The following is a 19,672-nucleotide window of genomic DNA, read 5'->3' on the forward strand; positions in this document are numbered from 1 at the left end:
AGTGACTTAGCAGCAGCAGCAGTTAACTTTTATATATTTATCCCGTGCATGCATGCTAAGTCGCTTCAGTCGAGTCCGACTGTTTGTGACCTTGTGGACTGTAACCCGCCAGGCTTCTCTGTCCATGGAATTCTTCAAGCAAGAATACTCGAGTGGGTTGCCATACCCTTCAGGGGATCTTCCAGACCCAGGGATCGAACCGGCGTCTCTTATGTCTCCTGCATTGGCAGGCAGGTTCTTTGTCATTGAGCCACCTGGGAAGCCCAATATTTATCCCCCACACTGTAAATTTCCTAAATTCAATTGCAGTTAAGCCTTTAACAATACGGAGGTTATAGGAAGCAACCCTCCCCACAGTTGAAAATCTGAATATAACTTATAGTCAGCCCTACATACCCATGGTTCCTCCATATCCACAGTTCTGCATCCACAGATTCAGCTAACCACAAATCATGTAGTGCTGTAGTATTAAAAAAATCTGCATTTTAGTGGACTTGCACAGTTCACACCTGTGTTGTTGAAGGTCAGCTGTATTTTAGTAGCTCTTCTGAAGTCCTTTTATCTTTGTAAGTGTAAATGATGCTGTTGTCTGTGAATAAAAATGATGTGTTACACCTTTCTAATCTGTATGCCTTTTCTCTTCCTTGCTTTATTGCATTGATTGGGGGGGGGATCTATAGTTCAAAGTTGAATAGAAATGTATTAAGAAGGTACGTCAAGTTGCAAGAGTTTCCTTTAATTCTTGGTTTGCTTAATTTTTTGCTATGAACTGGTGTTGAATTTTGTAAAACGTTTGCTCTGTGTCTGTTGGGTTAATCACAAGTTTTGTTAATATGGGGTATTTTATTGATGAGTTTTTGAACCAAACATAGCTCAGTTGGTAAATCATCTGCCTGCAATGCAGGAGACCTGGGTTCGGTTCCTGGGTTGGGAAGATCCCCTGGAGAAGGAAATGGCAACCCACTCCAGTATTCTTGCCTGGAGAATCCCATGGACAGAGGAGCCTGACAGGATACAGTCCATTGGGATTGCAAGAGTCGGACATGACTTGGCGACTAAACCACCAACCACCAGACTGAAATTACATTGATGGATTTTCAAACTAATGCTACTAAGTTTAATACCCAAAATAAACTCCTGTATTATCATTTTTATATAATGTTGGATTTGATTTGCCAGTATTTTGTTACTGATTTTTAAATCTATGATCATGAAAGATATTGACATGTAGATTTCTTTTCTTGTAACGTCTTTGGTCTTAGTAATGTTGGTTTCCTAAAAATGAATTGATAAGTAGTCCCTCTGTTTTTTTTAAAGTATGTGTAGAACTGGTGGTATTGCTTCCTTAGATGTTTGAATAGAATTTACTAGTGAAGCCATCTTGCTTTAGAGAACTCTTTTAGGGAAGATTTTAATTTATGAATTCCATTTCTTAATAGATTAAGGGCTATTTAGGTCTTTGTGTGTATGTTACTTTTGTAATTGTTGCAAAGGAATAGTCCATTTAAGTAGTTTTAACTATTGACATACTGTTGTTTATAGTAATTGCATTATCTTTACAGTGTCATTATTGTGGAGTAATTTCTCATCTTTCATTCCTGATAATGGTAATTTGTCTTTTTTTACCTCTCTTGATTAACCTAGTGAGAAGTTTGTCAATCTTATTGATCTTTTAAAATAAGCAGCTTTTCATTTTATTGGATTTGTCTGTTGTTAGTCTGTTTTATATTTCATTTATTTCTTTGCTTTATTATTTCTGTCAGTTTGCATTTTATTTAATTTACACCTTTTCTAGCTTCCAGAGGAAGACGCTTAGAGCGGTTCTATACATTTCTTCCTTTCTGATGTGAATATATAACACTGCAGATTTCTCTTTGAGCACTGTTTTACTTGTAGCCCTCATATTTCAGTATATTTTGTTGTCATAATCAGTTCAAAATATTTTCTAGTTTCCCTTGTTTTTTTTTTTTTTTGGCAGGAGGTGTTCCTGTGCTTTATTTAAAGTTATTTGTGGGGGAGGGAAGCATTGGAGATACTTCATTAATTTCTAATTTAATTCTGTTCAGAGATTTCAGCTTTTGAAAATACATTGATATTTATTTTATAGTCCAGCATATGATTTCTCTTGGTGAATGTTCCATGTGCATTTGAAAAAAAAAATGTGTAGTCTTTTGTTGAGTTGTAATGTTTTATAAATGTCAGTTTGGTTATGTTGGTTGATAGTGTTCATGTTTTTCTATATCCTTATTGATTTTCTGTCTACTTGTTTTATCAGTTGCCGAGAGGAGGCCTGTTGAAGTCTCCAATTATAATTCTGGATTTGTCAATTCCTCCTTTTAGATATATTGTGTGTATATATATATATATCTATATTGTAGTTCATATATTTTGAAGTTTTGTTATTAGATACGTACATATTTGGGATTTATGTCTTCTTGAAGAATTGCCATTTTTATCATTATAAAATTTCTCTCTCTAGTCCTAGTAATAGTCCTCTTGGAGTCAACTTTGCTATTAATATATTCACTTGGTTTTCTTATAAGTTATGCTTGCCTGATCACCTTTTTATGTCATTTCACTCTTTAAGTGCTTTTCTTGTGAGCAGTATATAGTTGGGCCTTTAAATATTTTATCCACTGAGAATTGGTGTCTTTTAATTGTATAATTATATTGATATGATTGGCTTTAAATCAGCTATTTTGGCTTTTTTCCTATCTGTTGCATCCATTTTCTTTCTTTTTTTTTGGTCTTTTTCTCCTTGTTTTTGGGTTATATTGAGTATTTTTTTTTTGGAATGAGTCCATTTTGTCTTCATTATTAGATATGCTTCTTTGTTTTAGTTTTTAAGAACTGGTTAAGGGCTTAGAATATGCATCTTTAGCTTACTACAGTTTGCCTCCAAATAGTGCATTTTTTCTTTTCTGTTAATGGAACAATATATATATACACTTTCTCCTTCTGGCCTTTGTTCTGTTGTTTTAAATTTTTCTTCTGTATCCAGTATCCAGTCCATGATCCACTAGTTTTGCAATAACAGTTAATTAGCTTTTCAGGAAATTTCAAAATGAGATACATGATTTATATTTATATATTGACTGTTTCTGGTGCTTGTTATTCTTTTGTGTAGATCTAGGTTTCCATCTGATAAATTTTCCTTGTAGCAGAAGAACTTTTTAAAAAACATTTATTCTAGTTACATTTATTAAAGTACAGTTCCATTGGCTTCTGTTGATCTTAAAAAAAAAAAAAATCAGTATTTTACCTTCATGTTTGAAAGATTTGTGCTTGATCTAGAGTTACAGGTGTGGAGATTTTTTTTTTTCTTTCAGCTTATTCCATTGTTTTTTTTGTTTGTTTGCTTTTTAACTGTGTCGCATATGGGATCCCAGTTAACCAACCAGGGAACCCATGGGAAGAGCAGATTCTTAAGTACTGGACCACTGGGGAAGTCCCAAGTTCCATTATTTTCTGTTTGCATATTTTCTTTTGAGCAATCTGTTGTAAATATTGGTTGCTTCTGCTTACGTAATGTGTTTCTTTTTTCCCCTCTTGACAGCTTTTAAGATGTTTCTTTTTGGGGCTTCCCAGGTGGCACTAGTGGTAAAGAACCTGCCTGTCATTGCGGAAGATTTTCCTTTTTATCTCTGGTGTTCAGATGTTTAATTGTATATATTTTGATTTTCTTTTTTCTTTTGGTTTATATTACTCTGAGTTCACTGAACTCCCTGGTTGCCTGGCACCTGTTGAATTTTGTTTAAATGTGCCATTTGGTATTTAGGAACAGCCTCAAAAGAGACCCTGTCAGATCTCTGGAGCTCTTTTTCTGCATAAACTCTCTTTTCTGGTGATCTACTTTAATATATTCCAGTTACCTTAGACTTTACAGGACCTGCTTCATTGGTTTTCTTTACCTCAGAGATTCTACCTTTGTATTGTCTGCTATCCAGTATCTGAAAACAGTTTCTTTTTTTTTTATTTTTTGGTCTGGTTTTCTGATTGTTTATGGTGGGAGGATAATTCTGGTGCTTCTTATTTATATTTTAAGTGTCATATTTGTCTGTGTATATTATCCTAGTTTAGGGATGAGCAGACTTTTTCTTAGAGAACCAGAGAGTTCATTACTTGAGGCTGAACAGCGTGGTGGTACTGTGGAAGCAGCCATAGATGATAACGTGGTGTGGTTGTGCACTAATAAAACTTAATTCACAAAATAAGTGGCCTACCTGCAGGCCCTAGCGGGCTACCCCCTGAGCTACTTGACTGAGAAACAAATGATATTAGAGTTACGGAGTCTTATGCTTGAAAGGGAGGAATCTTTGAGATACATATTTCATATTCAAAAGGAACCTTATAAATCGTATTGTTTAACCAGCTCTTTGATGTTTGAAGCCACACCTAGTATTGACCAGCTTCTTGCTAACCCCCCATATCTATGATTCTCAGGGATGCCAGTCAGGGCTGTTTTCTTCTGTGACCTCTCATTGTTGTTTTAGTTTTTTCCATTTGATTGTCTGCTACCACTTGGGTCAGTTCTGAGCAAATTGAATTCATCTTTCCTGCATCAGTCTTCTGTGTGACTAAAGATTTTTCAAATTTCTTCAGCCTCTTAACTTCATTCAACTTAATTCAGCTGTGGGTTTATTTTCTTTTTGCTATTTATTCGATTGAAAGAATTCGAACATGAGGCCGTATAACCTCTAGCCATATGACATGTTTAGATTTCCTCATCCTACATCTGTTAATTTGTTGCACCTTATCTAGATCTTTCTCAAACTAAGGAGCTAGGAGTTGAAAGCAGGATTGACTAGTGACTCTTATAATCTGCTATGTAGGGTCTAGATACTTTTATCAGTGTAGCTCAGGATGGCAGTAACTTTTAAAATAGTTACTTCACATTGTGTTTAGGTCATTGTCAAATAAAACACCCCTTTCCACTCATGCTACACTCCATTTTAAAAATCTTTATAGTTTTGAATTAGTGTTGGTAAACTGAGGGCTGGGAAGAAAGTTACAGTTGAGGGAAAAAGTTATTATGAGTCAGCAAAGGTATGTATGTGTTAGAAAGCATGTTTGATATACAACTTATTGTATGGAGGGAGTTACCTAACATGAAAATACCATGTTAGATGAGAGTCAGATGCGAGGCCCATTGCCCTGATGTGCTCCTTGCCTCTGTGGAGGTGATCCCTGGCAAACCTCTCCTCTCGGAGCAGGAAGAGTTTGAGCAGAGCTAGATGGGAGGGAGCATGCAGCTGGAAGCATGTCTCTGCCCACCTAGAGTTTTAATAGTCTAAAAATGGAGAGAAGAAACAGATAACAGCAGTTATCTTAACACCCAGTAAAATAAGTTTTTGGCTTTGCAACACAATTTATGGGATATTAAGTTGTTCTTAAGCTTAAGAATTTGCCTAGAATTAGTCTGTAAAAATGTAGAAGTGAGTTCTCAAAATTAGTTTTAACTTTTTGTATGTATTAAATATTTTTGCTACATTTTGGTTAGTGTTTTTTTAAATTTTAGAACAGAATTGTACTCTGACATAGTTAAAGAATCAAATAGTTCTACAAGGTTTTTGTTGTTCTTTTAACTGCACCACACTGCTTGTTAGGTCTTAGTTCCCCAACCAGGATTTGAACCTGGGCCTGACAGTGATAACAGTAAGTCTTAGCCACTGGATCTCCAAGGAATTCCCAGGTTTAGTGAATAGCATTCCCTTACTACTGGCCCCTATTTGACCCTCTCCAGAGACATACGTGTTCATCTACTTTTGTTCATTATCTTAATTTTTAAATGTTTCTAAATAGTGTTTATAATCACTTTCAGGTTTTAAAATTCTGAACCTTCCACTGTTGAAAATCAAGATTTAGCTTATTCTCTCTCCCTCCTACTAAGCAAATATGCCTTTTCCATCCTTCCATTTCACCAAAATAGTTGTTTGTAATTTTGGTTAGCTCAGTATTCAGTGTTAACATTCACTTGATTATGTTAATATATGGCAGAGCCATTGAGTAAACTCTGATTACTTTTTCTTTTCTGTGTAACTGGAAGATGGTAATTATCTGGGTTTTGTTTGCTTGGTTTTCGACTGTTTACTTTTCTGTATATTTTTGACTAATTCATCACCAAACCTTTTGCCTGTTATTTGAGTCTCCATTTAAAAGACTTTCGAATATCCGGTGTTCTGTCAGTTCCAGATTCGTGACAGGGTCTTCCTTGGAGCCGTCTGACCTCTTATAATCTAGATTGGTTGCCTTCTAACTGGTGCACAGTTCACAACCTGGGATCATCTGATTATTGCCTGTAATCCTAGGGCTTCGTTTGCTCCCTCCCACGTTGAATCTGTTTCCTAAATCTCATGGCTGCTGCTAAGTCGCTTCAGTCGTGTCCGACTCTGTGGGACCCCGTAGACGGCAGCCCACCAGGCTCCCCCGTCCCTGGGATTCTCCAGGCAAGAACACTGGAGTGGATTGCCATTTCCTTCTCCAATAAAATCTCATGGCTACTCAGGGTTTATTTCCTCTTTTTCATGAAGTATGCCTCCAGTAGCTTCCTAAGAAAGGATACCTTTTATTTTTTAAAAAAACACATTGCATATTCTAAAATGTATTCTGCTTTTACACTTCATAGATAATTTAGATTGGCATAGATGTTTAGTTTGGAATACTTTTTTTTAAAGAATTTTGGAGATATTACACCATTGCCTTTTAGCTTCAAGTGTAACTGTTGAGAAGTCAGAAATCCTTCTGATTCCTGACCCCTTTTTACTATATGGGAGCTTTGAGGCGCTTCTCTTTGTCTGCAGTGTGTTGAAAGTTTACAGTGATATGCTTTCTGTGAGTCCCTTTCAATCTGGAAATTTGCATTCTTCCTTTGTCCCCACCCTTACCTCTTCACCCCTCAAAATTTTCATGAATCATTTTATTGGTCATTTCCTCTTTTTCATTTTCTGTGTTTTCTCTTTCTGAAAGCTCTTTTATTTGGTTTTGAACTTCTGGTCTGATCCTCTAGTTTTATCTCCCCCCACCCTCCTATTTTTATCTATTTATTCATTTTTATTTGCTTTACTTTCTGGGAGAAACTTTATCTTCCAGCCCTTATCTGGATGTTTTATCATTTCTGGCATCATTGTCTTAAAGTTTCTAAGAGCCCTTTTAGTTCTTTGATGATAATATGCATAAGTTAAATGCAAATTCTACACCATTTATTTAAACTACTTGAGCATCCACAGATTTTGACAATTTGTGGAGTGTCCTGGAACCAATCCCCCATGGATACTGGGGGATGACTGTACCTGTGTTTATCATTCTGTATAAATTGGGTTGTAGCTTTGCTTTCTCCACAGTCCAGATTCAGTTTTCTTAGGTATTATAAGGCTCCTGACCTCTTGAGCATTGACTTCTTACCTTTAAAAATCTGGATGCTCTCATCTCTGTTACCTACTATTGTGATTTTATGATTTAAAGGAAAAAAACAAACAAACTTCTGGGTTTTTTGAGGGATTTAAGAGCGAGCAAAAGCAGATGTGTGTATTTGTTCTGCCATCTTTACCTGGAGCTGATTAGTTATGTTTTAACAGACGTTTTCTATTATCCTAACTTTTTTCTTTCCTTTGACTCAGTTGAGAGGTGACTTAATATGTTTGTTAGCTGTATTTTCCTGATCTGCTAGCGTAGTAACCCTATCACAGGAGGAAGTGGTGTGAGGCAGACTTGAAATTTCCTCATGTACTCACGTTAGTCCCAAATGATCACATCTGCCTTTTCTACAGATCATGCTAGAATCCTGCCAAGGATTGATATTAAGCTGCTTGTTCTGTAGTTTGAGATATCTTTATTTCAACTAATTCTTGAAAATTCAAATGTATCTAATGAGCGTCAATTTCATTTACAAGTCACCTTTATGAGTGGGATGTAATTAGCTTGGGTCAGGAGACGTGAGCTCTTTATAGTATCTAGGTCAACCATATCACCTTACAGGTCGGGAAGCCAGGGTGCCCTGAGATGGAGATTTCCTGATACCATTTAGGTAAATAGTTGAAAAACTAGTACTAGAGCCTCGGTCTCCTGACCTGCAGCCAGTGTTCTTCCCATAATATACCCGGGGTTCATTCTTATCAAGTTACATTAGTTTTACTCCATTCCATGGCCTCTGAATACAGTTTTTAACTTTGGAGAGCCACTTTGCAAGTATTGATGTATGCTGGTCTCACAAGGGATCTGATTGCCGTGGGTCAGTGCAAATAAGTGACCTCCAGTGGGAAAATTTATCAGCTCACTTCTTACATTAGTACCTAAAGAGTAGGATGTTAAGAAGCAGTATAAATTTTCTTTAAATACATTCATGTCATAAGAAAATGCATTTATCCTGATGCTGTTGTAGTTTAGTTAGAACCATTCTGAATTGAGCTGCTGTTTTGGCTAGGAGAGTCTCTTCTGGTTAAGTTCAGTTCCCCAAGGACCTTGACTACTACCTATGCAGCTGATACTAGCCATTGCTGAGAAAACTTCCCTCCAGTCTCTGTTACTATTAGAGTAGTTATTTTCGTGGTTTGTTATACATACCCTAAGAATTAGCTTGTGTGGTTATGGTCTTACAGTGGTAACATGTACCTGAAGGAGTATGTAATTATCTGAGTGAAATTAATCTCTTCTATTTATGGGATGGTGTAGTGAGCAGTCTTATACTAGTTTTCTTAATAACTCAGGAAGAGTGAAGATAGATTCATGAACTTTCTTAAATTAGAAAGTATGGCCATGAGCTCTTGTCATTGCTAAATTGAGTTGATGACAGTTTCTTTGTACTATTTTGTAATCCTCTAAGGCTACTTGTTACAATTAGCCCTATGAAACATCATGACAGAGTAGAAAGAATTTATGCTTTAAGTTCAGTTATGTTTCGGATTTGCCAATTGCTACCTGTGTGGTTATGGAAGAGTTATTTAATTTTTCTGACTACTAATTTCTTTAGCTGTTGGCCAAGATTAGAAATTACGTATGAAGGCCTCATATGTAGAAATTACATATGAAGGCCTCATATGTAGAAATTACATTTGAAGCCTATTAGGGTGCCTCATATTAGAAATTCTATGTGAAGACCCTGTTGTGGTGCCTGGTATTAAGTACGTGATGAATAAAAATACTATTTATACCTTTGATTATATATTTTTAAAGCTATATAATCTTAAGCTTAGGGCTTCCTTGGTGGCTCAGTGGTAAAGAATCCACCTGCCAACGCAGGAGATGCAGGTTTGATCCCTGGGGCAGGAAGATCCCCTGGAGAAGGAAATGGCAACCCACAGCAGTACTCTTGCCTGGAGAATTCTGTTGACAGAGGAGCCTGGTGGGCTATAGTCCATGGGGTCACAAGAGTTGGACACGACTTAGCGACTGAACAACAACAATCTTAAGTATAAATGTCGATTGTTTATCTTTGACAGTGAGAAATAGTTGCATTTTGGGGATAATTAGCATCTAGAAATATTTTAAAGGATTGCCTCAAGAATATTGAGTCTTGGAGATACAAGAAATTGGGTCAGAAATTGTCAGAAATTAGGTCAACAGACCTTTGTGTAATTGATTTTTAACTATAAACATGATCATGGCATATAAGGACATATTTTAATAGTGTAATTGAATATACATCCACGATAAAATTTTTTTTCATGGACAAAGTGTTTCAATCATTTTTCCTCTTATCAAATAGTAATTCAAAATGTAAAGCTAAATCTTTGAACATTCATTTTATAGTCAGATATATGTTAGGCTTTAATGGTGTTTTATTGTTATATTTTCCAGTGAAGATTGGTAGAGTGATATTTAGCTTTAAGGTAAAGGGATAAATTGTTTTTAAATGACTGGACATTTTTAGTACTTCTGGCTGAATTAGTTATAAAGAGATTAAGTTGGTAGCTTTGAAGTAATGTCACTTGTATTTGTATTATATCACTTGCTGGAACAGCCCCATAAAGATAGAGAGCAGGTGGCAGCGGCTTTCTTTTACCACTGAGACCATAGAAGCACTGATAGGAAGTTAGTGGAAGTGCTGGGATTAGGAAGCCATTCTCCTGAAGCAAAGCCAAATGTTTTTGTCTGCTGAGCCATATTGGATGTTACAGGTGAAAGTATTCTTGTGAGTAGATTGCGGTTCATAGAACTTCTTGGGAACTGACTCACCTGATGTTTAAATAGCTGATATATTTAAATTTTCTCCTTTTAAATACGGTTAGTGTAAACATTAGTGTTAGTCTGTCAGTTGTGTCCGACTCTCTGTGACCCCATGGACTGTTGAGTGGTTCTCATTCATTGGTATATTTTCATTCCCCGCCTTACCTCCCTCTCCCCTCACTTCCTCAGGATCCTTTGGCGTAGAATGCTTGTTTACGTGATGAAAGAAAAGTTAGTCTTTTAGTGGGAAAGAATCTGCCTGCAGTGCAGGAGATGCAGGTTCAATCACTGTTGGGAAGATCCCCTGGAAGAGGAAAGTTTTGGCAACCCCCAAATCCCATGGACAGGGGAGCCTGGCTGGCTACGGCCCATGGGGTCACAGAGTTGGACACGACTGAGTGATTGAACAACTCTTCTACTTTTCTGATTTCAGTTGCTCCCGCTTAGTCTTTTTATTTAGATACCTTCTTTGATACATATTTAAAACTTGATCTTAGGCTTTCTGATTAAGACAGAAACAGATACATACATATTGCTTTTATTTGAAGAAACAAATCTATTTGATAGAAAACACAACTAAAGGGAAGCAGTACAACTGTGCTAGTAAGATAGCAGTAATGGTTATATTTTTGGCCCCGTGCCAGGCACTGTCCTAAGCGCTGCCTGTATATACTAACTCATTTAATCAATTCTGAATACCATTATTTTCATTTTACTTGTAAGGGAACTGAGAGACCAAGATTAAATGATTTGCTCTGGGTACTTCTACCTCCAGCTAATAAGTACAGAGCTGGAAGTCAAACCCAGGAAAACTGGCTCCAATCAGATCAAATACATGATAATGATTTTCTCTAAGTGGAATGAGGACTACCAGTTAGTACAAGGACATACCATTTTATTAAACTGATAGGAATTTTTAAAAATAGGCCATTGGGGAGGAGGTTATTTGTGTTGATGAAGACTACTAAATATGGTAGCATCCTTTTGTGAGTTTGCCAAAGACTAAAATATTTGTAGTCTTTGGTAATTCCGCATCAAACAATCTCTCCTAAGGAAATAATTGAGGAAAATAATGTTCAAGGATGTTTGCCAGTTATAATAATTATAATAGTGAGAAAAATGAAGACTGTCCAGTTGTTATTGAATAAATTGTTTTCTCCAAGCAGTGAATAGTATGAAAATATTAATTATTTTTCAATGATAATTAGTAATATAAAAATATTTATAGTAAATGAAAAAGGATTTGAAAAAATGTTTATGTACAGAAAAACAGGAAAGTATGATGCTGATAATTATTTCTCATATGATAATGGAAAATAATTATTTCTTGTGTGATTAGTTTACTTCTTTGTTTGAACCTTTTCCTTGGCCAGGTATATTTAGTTGGAGGAAAACCCAAGTGGTCCAAAGAGAAAGCCTAAATGATGCCAATACCAGGTTTTACTGAGAATTTTCATTAAAGATGAGATTTCCGCATCTCATACTGTGAAAGGGAAAATTAGTGAATTTCAGACAGTTCTAGTTTGGATGTTTGTCTTTTTTGATTTTTTTTTTTTTTAGTGAAGCTTTTTTGGGGATTGAAGAAAACTAATAATTTTTTCTTGAAGATGTTCATTATAGTGATTGTTTTAGGACTTCAGCTTGTTTTAGTTATGTTAGTAGAAGGTAACAGTTATTTTTCTCACCTGTGGTACTTGTTTTTCGAAATGCAACTTCTTGACAAAAGTTACTAACTTGGTGGTTGGGAGTGGTGTGAGGAAGGGGAATATGAGTGAGTAAGGGTTAAATGCAAGGGATACGTGGACTCTTTGGTACAGAGTTATGTTATGAATAAGTTTTACTGTCAGTTTTGAATACATAGTTGTAGTTCCTAGTCAAGTAAGGAATTCAACTTTTGTGTTGAAACATCCTTGAAACTTAGTTCTTTTTAAACCTAATACTTAAGAAATTTTAGAATACAAATTCGCAAGACAGATCAAAGATAGAGGATCTGCTTTCAGCTGAGTTAAAGTTACTGTGTTTTAAAATGTGTTTAAAAAACAAAAGACCGAAGTAAACTAGGGAACTGTTAGGAAAGCTTTTCTGTGTGCCACATACTAAATAGCAGGAATAAATTGCCGATAACATTCCATTAGTTTATTAGCAGGTTATTTTGGCTTTCATAATGAAGTACTATGTTACTGCATTGTATTTCTCCAATTAAAAAAGATTTAAACTATAGTTTCTGGATGGGATGAAATTGAGGAAATTCTTTGAAAGAAATTATTTCAGTTCTACAGATTCTTACTTGACTTCTAAATATAATTTATGAGTTAAATAAGGAATAATAATATAGAAAGTATTCTAAGTAATAAGTATAGGGACTTTATAGTAAATAATAGGTAAAAAATGGTTCAACAGGAAATGATTACTTTTTTGCTGTATTTTGATATATAATATATGTAGAAATCTTGATAGGAAGAAATGAACTTTTTACCCCCTTTAAAAAAAAATCAAGGATTGACAGAAATTCTTCAGTGGAAGAAATCTTACGGTAATGAGGTGTACTGTAAATATTTATTTTTAGCAGATTTATTTTTCTATATTGAAGCCTGTTTTTAGTGTTCTTTATGTGAAGAAAACAGTCAAAATTGTGATTTTCTTTTTCCAGGCTGAACTCACAGGAATCAAATGGCGTAGGTACAATTTTGGAGGGCACGGGGACTGTGGACCCATAATTTCAGCCCCAGCCCAAGATGATCCAATCCTGTTAAGTTTCATCCGCTGTCTCCAAGCCAACTTGCTGTGTGTATGGCGCCGTGATGTCAAACCAGATTGCAAAGAGTTATGGATATTCTGGTGGGGAGACGAACCCAACCTAGTGGGTGTAATACATCATGAACTACAGGGTAAGTTTTTTTTTTTTTTTTCTTAAAAATTATTTGCATTATATATGTTTTGAATAGTGGTATATTCTGAAAAGGTTATGAAGACTTGCTGAGAAAAAAAATCCAAGTGTTTAGTGGATTTGTGTCAAAGGAACCTCCTTACTCTCACCCCTCTTCTTTCCACCCCTGTTTTATTCAGATTCTTTCCCATTCATACAGTACCTTGAGAACCACTCTATTATAGAAAGTGTCCCCTAGGTGTCTGGGTTGGAATTGAGGCTAAGATCTACTGTATTAAAATGATAGTGAAATGTGAGTTATTAGCAAGTCAGTGAAATGAAAAGAATTGTTTTTTTTTTCTTCTTGGACTCCTGCTGTTATGATTTTTGCCAGCTGAACTCTGGTGGAAAATTGTAAAGTGATAATAGGAACTTAGTGCAAGCCTTATTGGACAGAATTATGAGGTGTCATTGCATAGTATATTTGAAGAAAGATTCATGTAAAGAATCTACTCTGGTTTTGTAGCAAGTTTTCCTGTGTTTTGTTCCTGCTTTTTATGTAAGTAGGTGATTCCAGGAATTATTTGCTCTAATGCTGCCTAACGTTTAACTTCAGATTACCTCTGATATCTGGAAATGTTGAATTAATATAAGACTTTGATTTTTCTGAGCTATTGATACTTTTTGTATTTACCACCAATTTATAACCAGAGGAAATTTTATTGATACTCTTTGAATTTCTTATAAAAACTTTTTTACCTCTTTCCTTAAATGTTTTCATCTAGTATGCTAGAGAATTTTTCTAAATCAGGGCTAATTCTGATTTTTAGTTTGGATAGGCCATTAACTCTTTTTGACTTAGTCTCCTAGAGCCAACATTTATAGTGTCTAAATCACTCTTATTAATTTGTGGTTGAAAAATTTCAGTTAATGTTTGAAATGTTTTGTTAGTACGTATATTTAATTTTTTTTATAGGAAGGAGTAAAACTAACTTTAATGTATCTGAGGATCTATTTTAAAGCATCTAATTTCCCTAAAGGATTTCCTGCCAACTTCTGCTTGACACCTTCCTCGCTTTTCTTTACAGCCACTTTTTTTAATCTGTGATATCTCCTGCCACAACAGCCAGAGGGCAGTAAACCACAGTGGACTAATTGAGCTGTTTACTTTATGGTCCATTTGTTCAGCTCAAACCTTTCTCCCATAGTTTTTTAGAGTATTTGGTTTATATATATAAGAATCTATTCTGGGTAAGATTGCTTACCTAGCTCGCTAGTCAGCAGTCTCAGAATTATATACATCTCAAAGCTTATTACATGTAGTTTGCAGTGAACTCAAGGTAAAATTTTAAACATCTGGTTTCTGTTTAATCAGAGTTTTTAAAATAAGATACCTCCTAAAAGATAGCATTTATGTTTGTCCATTTAAGTATCAAAGCATATCTTTTTCTTCTTTCACATATCTTTTTCTTCTTTTGCACACGTGGTAGAGGAATAATACAGCTTTTTTTTTTTTTCCCCCGTTTCTTTCCCCTTCATTTTCCGTGATTGTTTCTGACTCAGTCTCACTCTCTTTCTTTTTCCCTGTTGATCCTTTATGTTTTAACTTTTTGGTCTGGTCTTTACTGTTAGCAACACAAATAATCATTTTATAATGAAGATGAAACCAAACGCAACTGTTATTTAGGCTTATTTAGTTGATGTATAAAGCTATTTATCCATACCAAAAAGGCACATGGTCAGTGTTTTTAGAAATAACTTACTAAGTTACTGTGTTATTTCTCATGGATTTTGTTACTGTGTTAATGAAAAGATGTAGCCTGTTTGAATATTTTATAGTTGCTATAGATTGCCTATGTACATTTTTTCATATTTTAAGTGTTTTTTTGTGGTAAATATGTAAGATTAAATTCTTTTAGATCGTTTTATAAATTACAGAAATATTACACTTTAATTAGAAAATTAGGAAAACAGAACTGCCAAAGGAAGAGACCAAAAAACACAAGAATCCTGAAGTCTAAAGCAGAGAGTTTTAATGTTTGGTGTTTCTATGTATAAATGAAAGTGGTATCATACTGTTTTGTAAGTCAGCCCTTTTCTCTTAACAGTGTCTTATGAATGTTTTCACCTGAGAATGATTGCCTTTTAATTTTCTTCCCTATTGAGTCTGAAAACAGTGTAAACTGTTTATTTTTTGGTATGTCACCAGGGAAGTATTAGAGTGATGAAACAATCATAACTTTGTTAAGTACATCTACTCTTTTTAATATATTTAATGTGTGAAAGTTATTAGATCAAGGCAAATGATCTTTTCTGTAGGTAAAAGTGGTTGTAAAGAGTAGTTTCATGTTTCAACTAATATTAGGAAGTATATGAAACTTAATTAGAAAAATGAATGACATAAAGACTGCTTTGTTTCAAGTGAGGGAGAATATAACATGTAGAGCAATCATGGAAAAAGGATACCAGGGGAGTATTGTAATGGTAGTCACACACATTTAGGATACTTGCAGTCTGTTTCATTCTCTTATATGTGTAAGAATGATTCCATTTTGGCTAAAATTTTGTCAGGATCCTTTAATATTAAGATAATGGTACCATTATTTGTAGCATTCTCTTTTTTTTAAGGGACATTTTACTGTCCTTTAAAATGCTTTTTAGTTATGTTATTAGGCATTTACCTTTGTTTTTACAGTTTAACCCAAATAGCATTCTACTAAGAAATAACACAAAGCATTGTATTTAAATACATGCAGAAGGAGAACAATCCTATAGGATACACATAGTTTTATATTACATTTTTTGCTCAAATGCTTAAAATACCTATGAAATAGTCTATGAGAAGACTAAGACACGTTTATAACTGGTCCCTGTCACTTGGATAAACGCTTTTGGGCTCTTGTTTAGGGAGTTGTTTATATTGTATAGCATAGTGGTTCAGAGGCTTGGGTTTGAATCCCTGCTTGTTGACTTGCTTGCTCTGTATCTTTGGTCTAGTTATTTACCTTATTCGTGCTTCAGTTTCCTCACTCTAAACTGGGTTACAAGAATAAAAAGAGTTTAAGTACTGAGAACAGCACAGAGAACAAGCTAATCTAGAATTGTAAATACTGCTGCTACTGCAGTACCAGCAATTAACTCAGACATTAAAATGAAAACATTTTGGCAGTTGGTCTGTGTGGTATAACATTCAGTATTTGCTGATGTTTGTCAAATACTAGTTTTTTAAAGTATACTTTTAGATTGAAGTAATCATTTTTGAGTTTGTTAATGTTGATAACTAAGAATAGTAAACTATTAGAAAGCAGTGAAGATATTCCTCCTCATAGGAAATTTGTCTAGATAGAGTCTGTAAACAGAATTTCATAACAAACCTTAAATTATGTTATAAAGAGGTCAGAACTTTAAGATTTGACTCTGTTGGATCCCTGTAATGTAGATTTGTAACTTTACTGCCTTCTCCACATAGAGGTATTGAAGGACACTGGCTGAATACTGAATATATAAGTATTTCCTTCTTTGTGTCCATCTCTAAGTACCTGTATCAGCAGGTCCAATTATAGGGCTTTGAAGTCTCTACCCTTGATAAATTATAGTTTGAAAAGGGTATAAGACAGGCAGACAAATATGTATAATGCAGGGAACACTGTAAGTATATAAGAGAAATATAAGAGAAATATAGTAGATTGACTGTTTTCCACATTAGCAAACATTCAATTCCAGGTGTGTGCTGTGCTGAGTCGCTCAGTCGTGTCCGACCCTTTGGGACCCCATGGACTGTAGCCCACCAGGCTCCTCTGTCCATGGGATTCTCCAGGCAAGAGTACTGGAGTGGGTTGCCATGTCCTCCTCCAGGGGATCTTCCCAGCCAAGGGATTGAAATTGAACCCAGGTATCCTGCATTGCAGGCGGATTCTTTACCATCTGAGCCACCAGGGAGGCCCTCAATTCCAGGACTAATGCGTAAATAAGGGTTCTATAAAGTTTTCACAAGAACACTCTGAGTCCTAGTGAGAAACCTTCTTGGTTTCTGGTCTGTTAGTCTCTATTAGGCAAGAGTTGTGATCAGCCCTAGATGTAAAAACGAATCCTCATCTTTAAGGAGCTCACAGTCTTACTGGGGAAGCAGCTAAATGAGTCCATGATGATGATACAGGGGAGTAAGCTGCAAATGTTTAAGTTAGGGATCTCGCAGAAGTACCAGATGCAACCTCAGGGAAGGAGAATAGGGAGATACGGGTGAAGCCCAGAGGCCGTGAGGCTTGCAGTGTCTTACAGGATACATCTGTTACATAGGTTGCAATGGAATTTGCCCTAGTCAGAGAAAGTAGCCTCTATAAATGGGCCTTCGGGCAGTGAATGAACTGTGGAAGAGGCAGGCTTGCCCAGAATGTGGAATATGAGTGAGATAGTTGGGGGAAACAAAAAGTGGGGAGGTGGGCCATAGTGTGGAGTTCACTGAAGCAAGGACTTAATCTGATAGATTTTGAGGAATTGTTAAAGGTTTCTGATTAAGAAAGAGATAATTAGAAAGATTATATATAAGATATTGAATATGGGCAGGAAGACCATAATATTGTAATATATTATTTTATTCTGAATTGAGTTATTAAATGTTTTTAGTTTAGGATACAGATTTAAGTTAAAAAATACCAATGACTATGTACTGAACTTGATATTGATAGTTTTTGCCAATTTTATTTTATTATAACTTGGCTGTTTTTGCTTGCCTAAATTCTTTCCCACATTTTTCCATTTGATTTTTAGAGAATAATATATTATGCTAAATTGACTTCTTATCTACCAAACGGAATCATTTTATAAACACAATTGTTTGGTCATTTCATTGCCTGTTAGTCAGTAATGGGAAAGACATGCAATCTTTGAGTCCAAAAATCATACAAAGAACAAGCACAGACTTCTAGGGATTGGAGATGGCTTGACCCAAAGAACTGCTGGTCCAGAAGAAGTATCTTACACAGATTAGTTGTATATGTGCTTAATAACGTTCATTGAATGAATGAATGAAAAACCTCTTAAATGATTCTAACATAGCGTGGTTTATCCTTTCAGAAGGTTGATTTATAATAAATACACTTGAAATTTTGAATTATTTGGTAATCTGAGAAGATTGAAACCTAGTTAAGGCATTATTATTTCTGTTTTTGATTCTCAGTGAGGTGTAAATATCCAGTGTAAAGATGCCCTCCTACTTTTGTAACTGTTAAGTTTGGGGCTAAACTTTGAGACTGTGATTATTATTTTCCCCTATAACTTTTCACTCTGGCTTGAGGAAGAACCTGACTTTGAGCCTGTTTAAAAACAGAAGACTTCTTGAATCATCTGCTTTTACAAAAGCAGTTAAAAGTTCAAATGAAGATTGTTCTGAAGTCATAAGAAAGATGGGGTCAGGCAGAGGAGAGAAGAAAGGATGAAAAACATTCAAGAGCTCACAAAGGCAAATTATGATGATCAAGCCAAACTCTGAAAATTAATAGCCACTTATTGCTTAGAATATTAAAAAGAGAAGTGTTGGCATTGAATTTTCATAAGATCATAGACAGTGAAGTATATCTACACAGGAATGTATTACCATGTATGTGTATCTTAACAGTCTGAATTGTCAGTTGGGTTTTGGTGATTTCTGATTATCTTTGACTAAATGAAATGAATTTTAGTCAACATTGTAAATGGATTTATTCTTAGTTGCAATGAAAAAGAATTGCTTTCTCTGAATGTAGTGACAGCTTTACATATAAAATTAATAGGAATGAAATTAGGTAAAACGTCATTTAGTTTGAAAATTTCTTCTAAAGAAATTTCTTCTGATCCCTGACGTTCCATTCTGTTTTTATATCTGTTTTGTCATTATTGATAGTTCATTTATGATTCATTAAAATTAATCTCTGGCTTGATTGAGAAAGCTTTTTTTCACATTGTTTGCATTTATTTATTCTTCAAGTGTATAAATCTGATTTTGAAAACAAGTGAATTATACCATTCTACAGCATCCTAGATTTCTAATATTAATATTTTATGTATCAACATTTATATGGAGATTTCATTACATGGCATTAATAATTCTTGAGATTGTTAACACAGTGTATCTGAAAAGTAAATGTTACTTTAATTTTCATATTTGCTTTTACTTTGTGGAGGATAGTAGAAGAATACATTTATGTTTCAAAAGAAGCAAACACTTTGATGGAAAGCATGAACCGAGTGGTAGATAGTAGCTAGTTCTGAGTAGTTATAAAGTAAGTATTTCTTGTTTTCACTGTGTTTTGTTTTGAAAGAATTAGCTTGCTAAAAAACTGTAAAATAGTAATAGTTTTCACTGTATGATTATATAAGTGATTCTAGTGTGTAATTACTGAAATATTAGATTTAATAGAAAATTATACATTTTATTCTTAGAGAAAGTAAAATACTTATTAAGACTTTGGTAAGCAGTAAATTTATATTGTAAAATGATGGTTAAGATTTCAGAATTCTTTCATATGAAGAATAGGAAAAGATCTAATGGATTAGATAGAATTATTAAGCTAAATGTGCTTGAAATTGAGAGAATAAGCTGAAGTCTAATTTTTGAATGTAAATAAAATCGATGTGTTACCACAGGCAACTTACTGAACCATGTAATTA

The 19,672-nt window shown here is 34.8% G+C and overlaps 1 protein-coding gene across 2 annotated transcripts in view; it reads left to right on the forward strand.

Moving 5' to 3' along the window:
• The window catches only part of MED13L (mediator complex subunit 13L), a 283,774-nt gene that overhangs the window by 19,996 nt on the left and 244,106 nt on the right, over positions 1-19,672 (forward strand). For both annotated transcript variants that reach the window (XM_040251636.1, XM_040251637.1), the window contains exon 2: positions 12,812-13,049. In XM_040251636.1, coding sequence (XP_040107570.1) covers positions 12,812-13,049 — 238 coding nt within the window. The remainder of the gene's footprint in view (positions 1-12,811; positions 13,050-19,672) is intronic.

Source organism: Oryx dammah, unplaced genomic scaffold, assembly GCF_014754425.2.
Source record: "Oryx dammah isolate SB20612 unplaced genomic scaffold, SCBI_Odam_1.1 HiC_scaffold_12, whole genome shotgun sequence".
NCBI lineage: Eukaryota > Metazoa > Chordata > Mammalia > Artiodactyla > Bovidae > Oryx > Oryx dammah.